Source organism: Syngnathoides biaculeatus, chromosome 12 (assembly GCF_019802595.1).
Source record: "Syngnathoides biaculeatus isolate LvHL_M chromosome 12, ASM1980259v1, whole genome shotgun sequence".
Classification (NCBI taxonomy): domain Eukaryota; kingdom Metazoa; phylum Chordata; class Actinopteri; order Syngnathiformes; family Syngnathidae; genus Syngnathoides; species Syngnathoides biaculeatus.
In genome coordinates this window covers 8,361,804-8,377,693 of record NC_084651.1, presented here as the reverse complement: position 1 = coordinate 8,377,693, position 15,890 = coordinate 8,361,804, and the positions used below count along the sequence as shown (strand labels likewise).

The window sequence follows — 15,890 nt, the reverse complement described above, 5'->3', positions numbered from 1 at the left end:
GGTAGAGTTACTTCATTTCTTTGAAACTAACAATAAAAAAATAAAGGACTGTAGTACTCATCAGTCGCATGCATGATGCCACCTCCCCTGAAGATTTTAAACGACGCCCCCCACACCCCCTCTAAAAAAAGTGAGGAGGCTGAGACATGTGAGAGTCTGCACGTAGTCCTTTTGGGTCTTGGCTTGTCCACCCACAGTAAGAAGTAGGAGATGTCCAACAGTGCGTCAGGACATCTCGTCGGATAGGACCTCCGAACCAAAACCACTCTTCACTTTCTTCATCTACCTTCGCTCTCCGAACTGCACCACCGAGCCCACCGAACACTAGGACACTTTTTTTTTCAACAGCCACCATGCATTTTATCAGGTAAATACTGTCAATAGCAACACTTTTACACGACTGTCATAACTAGTTTATTTACGTTTGCCTATTTACGTAGTTTCACTTTGCAGTTCGATGTGGTTTTAAGCTAGGCTATGCTACGATAGCCTAGCTTAAAATTAGGTTGAACTTTTTTTTTAAAAGAACGTGTCGCTTTTAGTGGGATTAAACTTTGTTTCACGTAAGAGGAAAATTATTTAGTGTGTCGGAGCGTAATGTGGTAACCTAGACAACGTGGATTGCGACGGCCATTGTATTTCCTGTGATACGTAGAGCGCTAATATTGCTTAATAAACAAGACTTTGGAGGTCCCCTTGCGTTTGTCAGCACACAAGTCTTAAAATGTCATTTAAAGTTACGCAGCCAAGTCATTTATATCTTCGTATCATATGTCATCGTTGAGCTTGAATGCTAGCTGAGGCTAAAAGCTAACACTGTCCTTATTACGGTTTCTTCACAAGAGAAACAAATTCAGCATGGAAACCGAACGTGCTAAGTCGAATTTAAAGTTAACCAGTCATTTGAATGCTTATTCGTTTATATGTGGCACTTGTAATAGTCCGTGTTTATCCGGCAAGCCTCTAGTGTCCCCGGCGGGGAGGGGCGAAGACGTGGCAGTCCTCTTCCACTCTCAATGAGAAGTTAGCCCAAGGAGACGCTGAAGGACACATTTTTTGCTCTGTAATTTTTCCGTCACAAAACTCACGATCAACTTGACAAAAACAGTTGATTTATTATTTGAAAGTTCAATTTAAAATGCCGTTATGAAAGAAGGACAATCGGCACGATTTTTTTTTCTGATGGATACTTCAGTTTATTTTCAGATTGCTTTTATGACAGAAAACTATGTACAAAATAATACAGTATCAGTTCCAAGGTCAGGAAAAATTTCAGTGAAGCACAATTGTGGTCTGTTTTTAATTACACAGAAATGACCATGTTCTGCTTATCTTTCAATTCAGGACTTTATTTGCTTGCAAAGTCCTCTCCAACATCTCAAAAGCAACTAGTTTATATGTAGGACATCATTTTACAAGAGGTTGACTGAGAAAGCTTGACCTTGAGATGATAGCCAAGAAGTATTTGGAATTGATAGATGCTCGATCTTGTGATCTTGACAAATTATTTAACAGGTTGATTTTAAAAAGAATTTCTTGGCATCATTACAAATGATCTGGAGATTCTGAACCATACTTACTTGCACATGTCATGTAAAAGAACTGCAGGCGAATTTGCACGTAATTTGAGAATTTTCTGGCAACTAGACAATTTTGATGCTGAATTATTTAGCATTGCAGTGAAATGGTGAGCATGTCTGCCTCGGACTATTGAGGGTCAGGGTTAAAATCTCTCCTGTGGTTTTCGTGTGTGGAATTTGTATGATCCCTTTCTGGTGGCGTTGTTTTTTTCCGGGTACTCTAGCCTCAAAAAATGCACAGATTAGGTTAATTGAAGAGACCCAGACATGAACAACAGCTAACGTGTGTGAGTCTCTAACAGAGGTTAAAGTTGCGTCTTGTGTTTCTTACAAGGTATAAAAAGCACAACATCTTTTATTTTGTCCTGCTGCTGACCTAAATTGAACAGCCACATGAGGTTTTTTTTTTTCCTTTGGCAGCTTGTCTGTGTTTTAGAACCTGCCTGAACCTGCATCTGCCTTGCTTCCAGAATAATCTTTAGTTTTTGTAACATGTTCCAAAGTATGTATTTATGCATTTCTGTCCAAATATTGTACCCCTAATTAAATTTTTTTTCTCTGTCACACACACTGGAACAGTATGACTTGGCTGAGATAATTTCCGCATCATTGGTTGTGCTTATTTTGCAGAGGGTTGCATGGAGTCAGTCTTAGACGCCATTGGCCAAGCGGTGAACCGCAGGAAATCCCAACCCTGATATGTAGAGAGAGTCAGTCAGCCATTCACTTTCACACCTACCAAAAATTTGGCAGTCACCACACTGGTTTGGATTCTCTAAAGAAGTTACCGGTTTAGACTTGGCCAAAACAAAACTCGTCATTTAGTGAGTTAAATAAATGTAGCCCACAAATCCAAATCATCGAAAGTCTCCAAAACACCCTGAGTGATAATCTTGCGGTTTGTGGTGTGTTAAGTGACTTTTTATTTTTTTTTTTATTTTTGCTTGTGACTGATAATGGTGATCTATTCACTATTTACAAAGGCAAATCTTTTTGTGGGTTAAACACCGAGTTGGGCCGAGCCACAGACCCCATGATTGTGACGTGAAAAAAATCAATACCTTGTATTGTCATTAAATGCACATATACAGTGAGATCGAAAGCCGCTCCTTCTCCAGTGCAAATGAATGTCAGGTATAAAAGAAGTCAGTGACTATCTTTTTGTTTTCTGGAACTAAATACAACACTAGAAACTTGGGAAACAACTTGACACGCTCCACTGTTCATACTCTTCTTTGTATTTTCCATCAGCCTGGATGCTCAGTGTCATTGTGCTGTCTCCCACAAGTCTGTTTTGGTAGGATGACAAATTGTTGGATTTATTGCTACATATGTGGTGTACTATTTTGGTCAATGTTTTTGTATTTTTTTTTACTGTGCCCTTTTGGGCGTCACGGTGAATCAGCTGGTAAAGCGCTGGCCTCACAGTTCTGAGGACCCGGGTTGCATTCCAGCCCCGCCTGTGTGGAGTTTGGATGTTCTCCCCGTGCCTGCATTGGTTTTCTCCGGGCACTCCGGTTTCTTCCCACATCCCAAAAACAGGCAACATTAATTGGACACTCTAAATTGCCCCTAGGTGTGATTGTGGGTGCAGCTGCGATTGGCTGGCAACCAGTTCAGGGTGTACCCCGCCTCCTGCCTGTTGACAGCTGGGATAGGCTCCAGCACTCCCCGCGACCCTCGTGAGGATAAGCGGCAAAGAAAATGGATGGATGGATGGATGTGCTCTTTTTAATTTGCATGGCCATACAGAATGGTGGATCTGAATTGTTTTTGTGCTAGAAGTACAGGGGAGTTTGAAATACTTCCTCTGCTTATTTTATTATTTTTGTTTTGATAATTCTGATGTTGAAAACACAGATGGAAAGAAAAGGGTTTTAGGGTATAGAGTGAGGATCGAGGTCCGAGTGAGGACATGCAACAACTAACCAATAGGCCAAGATGAGAGAGGACAGAAAAGGGCTGGGCAGGACAGGATGTGGTAAATGAGCAAGGCAGCACTTCTAATGAGTGGTGCGGTGGGATGCTTTTATAGGGTCTAAACACCTGTAAGAACCTGTGTCTTGATATCTTAATATAACCTGTGGTACTGTTAGTTGTCCCAGCATAATCAATTCAAGCGTATACCATATCTATGGAATTTATGAGTGAATGAACACCGTATTACATGCATGTTAGTCCAATGGTGTAAGGAGTTGCTGTGGCGGTACATTGAAGACGCATGGATGGGTGAGGCAGGGTTCTTAACTTGTTTTCTCATGCCACATTCGGTAGACACACCTGCCCGAATAGCGAGGCAGAGGCCTTCGGAATGTCAGTATGCACATTTTATGTCAAAATCTATCATGAGTTTGAAAAATGAGCTAATCACAACCTGGCCCAAAGGGGAATGGGTCCTTAGCTATATTTTATGGCACTGAATGCGAGACGGACAACACTCCAGCGTGATTCAATGAACAAAGACTTCATGATGTGATGTTTTGAAGACTGCAGAAAATGTATTGTACTTTAAAGGGGAAGCTTGAAAAGAGCAGAATCCACTAGCAGGGACAGACAATGACACTTGTCGATGTCTTTTTCAATCTCTCCCTCCACAGGAAGCTGCTGCCATGTTGGTGTTTCCTGTTGCTGAGCTGTCGCCCATCGCTCTCAGCCCATGACTTTTTCACCTCTATAGGTAAAGGGTCTCATTCTTCTAACGTTAGACCTGAAAAGTCAATGATGTCTGTTAATTGTCGTGGGTGTTCCTCAGGCCAAATGACAGATCTTCTGTTTACCGAGAAGGACCTCGTTACTTCCCTCAAGGACTACATCCAAGCGGAGGAGGACAAGTTGGAACGGGTCAAAAAGTCAGTGCATTCATCGTCCCGATCACAGCGTATAAAGTATCAAGCTAACTCGCTTTGTTTGTCAGGTGGGCTGATAAATTGGAATCTTTGACGACGACAGCGACACAAGACCCCGAGGCCTTCCTGGGGCACCCGGTCAATGCCTTCAAGCTGATGAAGAGGCTCAACACTGAATGGGGGGATCTAGAGAGCCTCGTTCTCAGCGACACCACAGATGGTTGGAAAATATTCAAGTTGATTGATCCCTTTATGGGGGATTTTCATTTATCATGTTTAATTTCCTTTTTTCCCCCAGGTTTTATTTCCAACCTGACCATTCAGAGGCGGTACTTCCCTACGGATGATGATCAGACTGGCGCGGCCAAAGCTCTCCTCCGTTTGCAAGACACTTACAATCTAGATGCCAACACCATCTCCACGGGAAACCTACCTGGTATACACGTAACATCTTGAAGTATGAATTTATTGTGGACGAGGTACATACCAAGAATTATAGTCACTTTACATACAGTATACAGAAAATCGTCGGGTTACAAACGAGTTCCATTCTTATGCTGGTAATGTAACTCCAATGTCGTTGTAAATCGGATTTCACTATTAAAGTCAGAATTTATGTCAAAATCTCAAAAAACAAATACATTGAAATAAACAAATAAGATGCTGTACTTACCATTACTACTGAGAGGTGGATGGAGAAGAAGTGAAGGCTGTGCTAAGCTATTGCGAAGGAATCTGGTCCTCAATCCAGAACGTAAGTAGCGTCTCCATCGCGACAAGTAGCAAAGAACCTTGTTTTGCATGTGAAGGGTCATGTAGGACCATGACCCTTCACATGCGCTAAAATATGGGCTTTGTCTTTAATAATCGTCACCACGGTCGACCTATTGAAGAAGCCCAATTCTTTACCGATACTCGTCAATGTCTCTCCTTTCTCTGATCTTTTTATGATATTGAGCTTCATTTCCATGGCAATGGATTTTCGTTTGGCTCCATAAAAATTCTAAAAGACACGGCTTTTTTCAATGGGGCCATAAAGTCGAAAAAAAGAGGCAGAAAAATGGAAAGATACTCAGGGCGCACAAACACCATGAGCACTATGCACATTAGCTAGACAAAATGGTGGACGACGGGCGGGTGTTGTAAAGTCAAAACATTTTAAGTTGAAACCGTTTTAACCCGAGGACACCCTGTACTATTTTTTTTGCTGCAATAAGCCAATTTTTAGGCCGTGTATCATGCAAGTGATACACCACCCTATATAATGCGTGCCAACAGCTTCTACTTGTTGGATCAGACCCCGTATTGTGAAAGTAAAAAAAAGCAAGTGGCTATGAAGACAATTTAGAGTTTTGGATACAGCACGACATGCACTACATTGTCTGTATGTAGGTCATGGATATATCACCAAACACAAATACCAAACACTTCAGAAGCGAACACTAATCTGTGCATCCAACAAAACTTAATTGAGCCCTGCTAACCTTTTGGTTTTGACACGATAGCACAGGTGTCCTCTATGATAGTGTTACTGACCCATGGCTGAACCCCAGCCGGTGCTTGAAAGTGACTTCTCCAACTCTAGCTGATCACGTCATGGGCGGAGAAAGTTGGTGTCGGGTAGTTTATGTTATTTTACCCCGACAGAACAGTCCATGTTCAGAAAAAGGCTGCTAACAAAAGATTAGCCTGGTTGTTTAATTTCACCCTTGATAGATGAGCAGGCGACTCAGAGAAATAAGCTTTCCATAAAATGTCCTCTTTAAATACGAACCCTGAATACGTAGGTGCACTGCAATAAAAATACTCAATGTATTCTCTATATATGCTCGTCTGTGTTAATGTCAATATCCCCATGTGCATATCAGGAGTGAAGCACAAGACACTTATGACGGTGGAGGACTGTTACGAGCTGGGAAAGATCGCCTACACGGATGTTGACTACTACCACACAGAGCTGTGGATGGCACAGGCCTTGAGGCAGCTGGACGATGGTGAGGAGTCCACTGTGGATAAGGTGACCGTTCTGGACTACCTCAGTTACGCCATCTACCAGCAAGGGGAGTTGGAGCGTGCCCTGGGGTACACCAAGAGGCTCCTGGAACTCGGTTAGTCCTTGTGACAAAATGTCAGCTCAACACAACTGATGTGGTTTTTGGACTAGAATTGTCAAAATGTTAGATTATTTCAAGACTTAAACTCATATTTTACTTGCTAAAATTGTTTTAAGCAAGTAAACCATATGTTGTAATTTTAGGATAAATACTATTCAGTTAATGTTTCAGAATATAATTCCACACAATTTAAGATGTTTTCCTTTTATAGCGGTCACATGTCTTCCTTGTTCAGATCCAGAACATCAGCGGGCCAAAGGCAATGTGAAGTATTTTGAGTTCCAGCTGGAGAAGCAGAAAAAGGCAAAGCAAGAGGACACTGTGGTGGAGAAGAAGCCAGAGAAAAAACAGACTCCAGTCAAGAAGACAAAGGAGAAGAAGCAGAAGCAGAAAAAGGACAGGAATACTTTCACTCTGATGCCAGAGAAGAAGAAGTACGAGATGCTCTGTCGCGGTGAGGGCATCAAAATGGTGAGGACTGTTAGCTCACAGAAAAATGTCAAATTTTTTAAGGGCATCATGTTCTAAATGCCTTCATTTCTTGTTTTTTTCCCCTTCACTCAAAAGACTCCCCGTAGAGAAAGCCGTCTGTTCTGCCGTTACTATGACAACAATCGCAACCCCTTCTATCTGCTGGGACCGGTCAAGCAGCAAGATGAGTGGGACAGTCCGTACATTGTCCGTTTCCTCAACATCATCTCCGACAAAGAAATTGAGAAGGTCAAAGAACTGGCGAAGCCAAGGGTAAGTTATTCACAAAAACATGTTTTATTTTTATCTTCTCAGTTCTAATAACATGTTCTGGTCAGTGCTACCAATATACCTTTCTTAAAACAGAAGTCTCTGTTTTTTACACTTCATCGATACAGTTCAAAAGCCGATTGCCTAAATGTAATGACATCGTAATATCATTTGAACCAACCTTCAAGTTTGAGATTTTGATTGCAAAGGTTAATTGTGATGGTCACGTTAAGGGAAGAAGGAGACTTACACATTTATTATTATATATTATATTATAAAACAGCCACGTAAGTTTGCCTTAGGAAGGTTTGCCAGCTAAATGCTAACACACAATGTAAACACTCGGGATGATGAATGAATAGCATCATTGTTCCTGTGTTATAACCTTAAGCAATGGATATTTGAACACAAATGAAAGCAACGCATGGAGACAGACAATGAAAAATGACTTACAGGCATGTACTTTTCATCCTTTGTGATAAACTACTAATATTACTGCAATTTAATGAGTCAGTTTTTAAACTATTTGTCAGTATTGTACTGCCCCTTGGTGGCTAAAGTGCGCAAACCTGGACGAGCACAAACGTAATAACGATCTTTCCATTCATATCAATGGGGAAAGATATATGAGATACCATTGTTTTGGAAAGCAGTTTTGTAATGTATTGAACTTATAAATCACGGTACCATTGTATTTTTATACACTCAATTAGAATGTCGGTTGTACATAATATGTCCCATTTGAAAGACATCCAAATAGTCACATTCCTGTGGACATCTAATCTTTAAAATTGGGATAATAGAACACACACATGGGCACGTGGGCGGTAAATCCTCTGCCTGGCTTCACAGCTACGCAGGGCCACCATCTCCAACCCCACCACGGGAGTGCTGGAGACGGCAACGTACAGAATCAGTAAAAGGTGAGTTTCATCCGAGTGGTCGCCAAGACAGAAAGGGGCACAAAGATGGAGGAAGTGGCATTCCTCCTCAACCCCTCTCCCTCCTCTTTTTTTCTGCTATAGTTATTAACATACTATTTGCTTTTTCATGAGCCCAGAGCTGTTTCAGAGGCAAAAAGAACGTGCAGTGGAAAGTGCAAGTCATGCCTCATGAAACATACTCTTGGGACTATTTTTAAGCAGTAACATTGACATCTAGTGACTATTTCTGCCTCTCTCTTTCTCTCCCTCCTTCTTCCTCCTTCTCTCTCACTGTCCGCTGGTGTATTGTTTCTCTTTCCGTCCACCCTCTTCATCAACCTCGCGGCGGGAACTCCCGTAGTTAAGGCGAGCCACGGTGCATGACCCCCAAACCGGGAAGCTTACCACAGCCCTATACAGAGTCTCCAAGAGGTAAGGGGTAACAGCTCAAACAAACTCTTTATGCAGACTCTTTGCAGTTTGATTACAAATAAAAAAAAATGTTTATGTCGCTTTCGCATTGTCAAAGCTGTTCACTCAGGCTGCTCCAATTTGTTGCCCTGCAGAGTTTAAATAGTCTGAACCAATGACATTTCATGCAAGAATATTCAAGGATCGGCGCAGTGAACATTTCCTCTGTCATATTTCTGGGAATTAATCTCTAATTTACTGCATTCTTTCATGAGCTCATTACAGCTGCTGCGGCTCTGCTACACTTCCTAAGTTCCTTAGCCCCCATATCAGCATGTAAAATTTGAAAATTCAAAGGCTGGAATGGTAGACCGAATAAACCCCTCAATGTGATCTTGATGTCATCAAAATATTATGTAGCAGTTGGTAACGTATGCATAAACTTTTTTTTGCTCAAACTACACAAATCAATGCATTCAAAAAGACACTGGGAATCTGAAACTGAGCAAAAGCACAATCAATTAAATATAAATATCCTAAATAAATAAATATATCTAAATATCCATCATTTGGGCGGGACGGTGAATCAGCTGGTAAAGCGTTGGCCTGACAGTTCTGAGGTCCCGGGTTCAATCCCAGACCCGGCTGTGTGGAGTTTGCATGTTCTCCCCGTGCCTGGGTGGGTTTCCTCCGGCCACTCCAGTTTCCTCCCACATCCCAAAAACATGCAACATTAACTGGACGCTATAAATTGCCCCTGGGTGTGATTATGAGTGTGGCTGTTTTGTCTCGATGTGCCCTGCGATTGGCTGGCAATCAGTTCAGGGTGTGCCCTGTCTCCTGCCCATTCACAGCTGGGATAAGCTCCAGCACGCCCTGCGACCCTCGTGCAGATAAGTGGCAATGTAAATGGATGGATGTTTACATCCATCTTGTTACTGCCCAGTTCTGACATTTCTAAAGTTATCGGCATGCAGTTTGGCTGTATGCACATGCGGGATGTTTCATCAGTTGAACACAGTCAGTCACATATCAGTTTGATTACTTGGACAATGAAATAGTAAAATAAATAAATCAGTTATTGTCGTTAAATTGGAATTTGGCAGTCAGACTAAGGTTTTAGTATGAAAGCACCAAAACATATTATAGAATGTTGTAGATTTTCCATCCATTTCCCATGTTAAATTTCTCGTCATTGTGGAAGTGACTTAAAGCACCCAGACAGCAAGCCCTCAAATTAAAAATTTTGTGCAACTTCCATAGAAGAGGAAAGTTTGTTCTTTCTTTATGCTTGCAACCACCTACTTTCATGTTCCAGGAATGTTGAGCTAGATGAGAATTTAACCTCTTTACGAACTCAGTGAGCAAGACACATGAGGGAAAGTCTTTATTGCCTCACGACCTCCAAAGTCTGACTCATTATCAACACAAAGACTATTGGAGGAAATAACTTAATACATTTTTATGTACACAAAAATTCTTTATATTTGAAGTATTTTGGAAACCCTTTACTAAAAGCCCTCAACTCCACTGAGCAGATAAAAAGAAAAAAAAACACTGAACCCTGAGCTGATTGGAGATTCTGAATATTGGGCCTCTTTTGCCTTGTGCTTCTTTCTCTGTGCGCCCATTTTTTTAATTTTTTACTGTGGTTTATGTTTACGTTAACTTCAGCATGAAACCTTTGGCTGCCAGCTTGTTCTTAGAGATTTTCTTTCCCACCGCGCGCAATCAATCGCTCCTGTGCTGGGAATTCTTCTATCTCAATGTCCCCGCTCTGTTCCAGCGCTTGGCTAACAGGCTACGAAGATCCAATGATTGAAAGGATTAACCAGAGGATCGAGGATCTCACAGGCTTGGAAATGGATACAGCAGAAGAACTGCAGGTAAAATACTCTTTGCACAGTTCAATGCAGCTACCCCCAATTTGGAATGGTAAAGCCTGTTCTGCCTTGCGTGAGGGTAGGCGGAATAAGAGCGTGACATTAAAAAAGTTGTACGGAACATGACATTTTTCAGCAAAACAGACAAAGAGTTTTGTAATCCCAGCCGTGTAGTGGGTCTAAATCTGCGTTGTGTATTTTTTTTGTACAATAAATGAGAAGACACACACGTTGCCTGGTCTCAACCTGGTTTAATCCTCTCTCGGTATTATAAAGGAGACACATTCAGAAATGTTCACAGAGCTCTCGTCACAAAGACCCTCAAAGCTCTTACACTTAGAAGCCAGAAACACTGGAAGAAGTGATCTCGTCTAGCCACCCAATAAGTGTGGCTTCAAAATAAAACACGCAGCCTGCTTTCTGTGTTTCTCACCGACACTTGAACTCCAATTACCCCCTTACCATGAACATTTTTAAACACCCAATTCCTTAATATCAGTAATGGCGTTGAAAAGAATGAAAAAAAGAATCAATGCCAGAGCACGTGCTGCCTTTCAAAATAAGAGTGTGCTTCCACGCCCTATCCCTATTATAGTGCACAACATCACAACATTACACTTGCATATTGTGTTGAGAATCATTTTACACCTGTAGCTTGGCACCATTCAAGTTAGTTGGTCATACTTGTTAAACTGATGAAAAAGTTACCTCCATATTGTTCTGTTTTGGATCCCGGTTGACTGAAGAGCAGGAACAGTTTTTTTCCGAGCCACAATCGCCGATGCAATTTTTAGCCGTTTACTGAATTCTGGGAGAACAGTGGAAGGCTGCTTATGCCACACACTGTCACACGTATAAGCATGTGCACAGGAGATGTACAGTATTTTCTATGCAGTTTATGCTTGTAACTTTTTTTGTGTTCAAATAATGTTTTCATAAGTTTCAATGTGTGGAAAGCTTGTGGAAGAATTAAAACAATCTAAACAAAGATTATACAGTGTATCACGGATTATATAGTGTATTGCAGATTTTCACCGTGTAAGGATCTGCAACTGCAATGAACATGGCTTCACACACATCTTAATCGATTTTTAGAAATGTGATAAATGACCAGGAAAAAAAGGGAGCACATATAAATTGCCTTAAAATATGCCCTCAAAAACTTGAACAAATCAAAAAGTCTTCCGCAGCGCATTAATTCAATGGTCTTGACAGGTTGCAAACTACGGTGTTGGCGGTCAGTACGAGCCTCACTTTGACTTTGGAAGGGTATGTCCACACACACGCATTCGATCATATTTCAGCATTTTTTTTAACAGCAAGAATCAAAACCTGTCTTTAATTCTCTCCGTAGAAAGACGAGCCAGATGCCTTCAAAGAGCTGGGAACAGGCAACCGCATAGCGACGTGGCTTTTTTATGTGAGTCTCAATCCCATCACCGGCGCCACGCATCGATTATTTTTTCAACAACTTGAGGAATGATGCAAAACATAAGCGCCATTCAAGTTCTTTTGATTTTTGTTGTAGATGAGTGACGTGGCAGCAGGGGGCGCTACAGTATTCCCAGATGTCGGAGCATCAGTTACACCCCAAAAGGTTGCTATTCCCTCAAGACTGAATGTTGATACATACAAACAAACAAGGATCTGTTATTGTTTTACCCTCACATGAAATCAAAGAGACCAGAACCTCCGAGCTACATAAAAAAGCTACATTATAATTTTTACATTATTCATTTATACATTAATTTCTTGCCAAAATTCCATTCTTTTCCCTATATAACATTCTCTGGGCTGCACTGCTGCAATACTGCATGTAGATTTGGATTTTCTGTTTGATCACGTTTCAACCTTTGTGTTATATAATATATATGTAAATATATATGTGAATATAATTTGCCCAGGGACTTCATATTCAAACTCAACAGATGCTTAGTTGGTGGCGGCACAGTGGCTTAGCTGGTAAAGGATTGGCCTCACAGTTCTGAAGTCCCGGGTTCAATCCCAGATCCGCCTGTGTGGAGTTTGCATTCTCTCTCCGTGCCGGCGTGGGTTTTCTTCAGGTACTCCAGTTTCCTCCCACATCCCAAAAACAGGCAACATTAATTGGACACTAAATTGCCCCTAGGTGTGATTGTGAGTGCGTCTCAATGTGCCCTGCAATTGGCTGGCAACCAGTTCAGGGTATAGCCCTCCACCTGCCCGTTGAGAGCTGAGATAGGCTCCAGCACTCCCCGCAACCCTTGTGAGGATAAGCGCCGAAGAAAATGGATGGATGGATCATTAGTTGGTCTGAGCAATCCAAGTTTGACTCGCAAAAGTCAAGCACTGTAAATCTTCCATCCATCCATTTTCACATGGAGACAAACCACACTCACAATCACACCTACGGCCAATTTATAGTGTCCAATTAATATTGCATGTTTTTGGGATGTGGGAGGAAATCCGAGTGCCCGGAGAAAACTCACACAGGCACAGGGAGAACATGCAAACTCCACACAGGCAGGGCCTGGAATGAACCCGGGTCCTCAGAACTGTGAAGCCAATGCTTTATCAGCTGAGCCACCGTGCCGCCCTGTAAATCTTTATTCTATTAAATTGGTTAAATCCCCACGGAAGGCCCATGTGTTGAATACACTCTCCACTGCTGGTGATCATAAATATTGAACAGTAAATTTTCCCCATTAAATCGAGGTTAGAATAAAAATCCTCTCATCACACCCCGCACTTAAGTATAATCGCTTTGCAAAATCTTCATGCCGAGTCACCCGATAACCGTACGCTTGCTGACTTTATTATGAAGGTGTGGAATTTGGGTCAAATTAGGCCAGATTATCAGCGTGTGTGTGTGTGTTTGTGTGTTGTTATTTTTTTTGTCTTCAGGGTTCTGCAGTGTTCTGGTATAACCTCTTTCCCAACGGGGAGGGCGACTACAGCACACGACACGCAGCTTGTCCTGTGTTAGTCGGCAACAAATGGGGTGAGTAACTTCAAGTGAATCCATTGAAGCCCGGTGAATGAATACAAGAGAACAATTGTTTTTTTTTTTCCTCTTTAGTATCCAATAAATGGATTCACGAACGAGGGCAAGAGTGGCGGCGACCATGCGGTCTAAATGAGACTGACTGATTGAAGCAAAAACAAAACCCCCCCACCCCAACAGGCCCTTCACCTCTTCACCGGCCCAGACCACCCTGCAACGGATCACAGATGACACATTACGGATGCTTGGAGTCCAAATGTCTCAATTCTGCCGAGCTCAAACGCTCCCTTCATTTCCTCCCTGTCGTCACGCTCAGAGCCCGAGAGATTGTTTTGAATCAGGACCGTGTTGTTGTCGCCCCGATAGAAAGATAGATACATCGCCGATTGCCAGATTGTGCCTCTTTCGCTCCATTGTGTTTATCGTTGCACTCCGTTTGACCTCCTGTTCTGTGGCTATGCTTAAAGAGCAGAAAACACCCCCACCTCCCATCACCCCCACCACTCCTGCTGGTTGGCATTCTCAAAACGCCTTGCTCATTCACTCCTTCACACACCTTTTATTATTTCATGGCGGGACACTTCGCAAAGCGAGTGCCACTAGCTCACGGCGCATGAAACACAAGTTGGTCTTCAGATTACAAGGACAGGATGAAAGAAAGAATAGTTTGTCATGTTTGCAATCGAAAAGCAATTTTAAGCATAATGACATGGTGGTTGAGCAGTTAGCACATTTGCCTCACGGTGACGAGGTCGGAGGTTTGAATCTCGCTCGGCTTTGGGATACCTGTATTCTAAATTGCCCTTAGGCTTCAGGGGTTGTTCAGTTGTCTGTACACAAAGTCTGTCAACAAGTATCCAGTAACGGTGTTACAAAATATGTATTTGAAAGTCTACAATATGGGCCAGGCGATCAACCAGCACATCCATAAAGAGATCACGTGTCTCATGATGTCGTAAGCATCTGACAGTTCCTGGCTAAAAAGATCATCACCGTATGTGAGCAACCTCCCCTGTTTTCCTGAAAACACACCCAACATAAAGTCAAGAGTTTGATGTCAAATCCAAAGACACTCCCAGTCGATTTTTGTGTTTCGTTTTCTGGGGTTTGCGAGGAAGAATCTTTTTATTTATATGACCCAAAAACGTGTTATTGTTATGACAGTCCTCATTTTGTTATATTTTTAAAAAATATTAAAAGCTGTTTTTATGACGTCTGATGAGTTGACCTTCCCGCTTCCTGTGTGTGTTGCCCACATAAGCTCGGGCACTGATCTAAAAAAAAAAAAGACTGGATGGCTCATTGGCACCCAAAACTGAAGTCACCATCCGCCATCTTGATACTCCCAAAACAAGCATGCCGACCTGTGCGTCAATCACAGTTACTCGAAGAAAGTTTTGTTTACAGTTGTTGTTGTTCACTGTTCATTTCTGCTTCACCTTGCCGACGGTTTTTCACAAAAAAAGCGATGTCAATATTTACCCAAACTTCACCAGTGGATAAGCAAGAAAACACATTTTCTGTGAATTTTTTGATGAATTTCATAATACAGAACTCTGCGAATTGAATTTGATTTTCAAATGCGAGGAAACAAGTTTAAATTCTCCAGTCTGAAATAGGATGTCGCAGAGACCGCAAATGAACATTAATTTTACGATGTATTTTCCCATTGCGAGTCCTTATTTCCAAAAATATGTCTGATTAATTTAAAATGTAATGTTTTTATGAAAAAAAATGCTTAGTTTTTTTGCTATGTTATGATGATAGTGCTTATTTTGGGAAAAGTTAACATGTCACGTAAATTGGGCCCAAGTTAATATGCAAGGTTTCTTGGTAGTCACGGTGTTATATGTCTTTCCTTTGCACTTATCCTTTTTTTGTCTTACCAAGTCGTATTAAAAATCCTTCATGTTACCGGAACTGAAAAAATGTCAAGCTCCCACAAGCAGTTTTAATTCTAAATGCCAAACTTTGAGAAAACCCCCAGCATAATCCAACCTGTAAACCAGGGGTGTCAAATTCATTTTTATCACGGGCCACATTGTAGTTATGGTTTCTGTCAGGGGGCCATTATGACTGAAACCACGAAAATCTTTAATTGACCCATCATATTTCCACATTAAATTTACCAACTAATTTTGGAATCAGAAATCAAGGGTAATGAGTTCTTCAACTATTGTTGATGTTTTGGCTTGCAATATATCAACGTCATCATTTATCATATGGCGGTTTGAAATTTTGTTTAAAATTTTAACAAAAAATGGAAGTTGACACACATGATTTGCCTTCGCGGGCCACATAAAATCATGTGGCGGGCCGCATCTGGTCCCCGGGCCTTGAGTTTGACACCAGTGCTGTAAACCATGTCATCCGCACGTTTTGGGAGTACCATGATGGCGGCCAACTGGT

The 15,890-nt window shown here is 41.7% G+C and overlaps 1 protein-coding gene across 2 annotated transcripts; it reads left to right on the top strand.

Annotated features, from left to right (window-relative positions):
• The first annotated feature begins 59 nt into the window (after positions 1-59).
• On the top strand, positions 60-14,968 carry p4ha1b (prolyl 4-hydroxylase, alpha polypeptide I b). 2 transcript variants are annotated; one of them, XM_061836836.1, is made up of 15 exons: positions 60-367; positions 4,178-4,257; positions 4,333-4,429; positions 4,495-4,646; positions 4,725-4,862; positions 6,295-6,534; positions 6,776-7,011; positions 7,108-7,284; positions 8,566-8,636; positions 10,402-10,501; positions 11,714-11,767; positions 11,853-11,918; positions 12,027-12,095; positions 13,382-13,478; positions 13,557-14,968. In XM_061836836.1, exons 1-15 carry the CDS (start codon positions 354-356, stop codon positions 13,625-13,627), a joined length of 1,662 nt encoding a protein of 553 aa, XP_061692820.1. In that variant the 5' UTR covers positions 60-353; the 3' UTR covers positions 13,628-14,968. The 2 variants fall into 2 exon arrangements, with proteins under 2 accessions (XP_061692820.1, XP_061692819.1); XM_061836835.1 differs by lacking the exon at positions 8,566-8,636 and adding an exon at positions 8,134-8,204 and having other exon boundaries at positions 63-367; positions 13,557-14,967.
• The last annotated feature ends 922 nt before the right edge of the window (positions 14,969-15,890 follow it).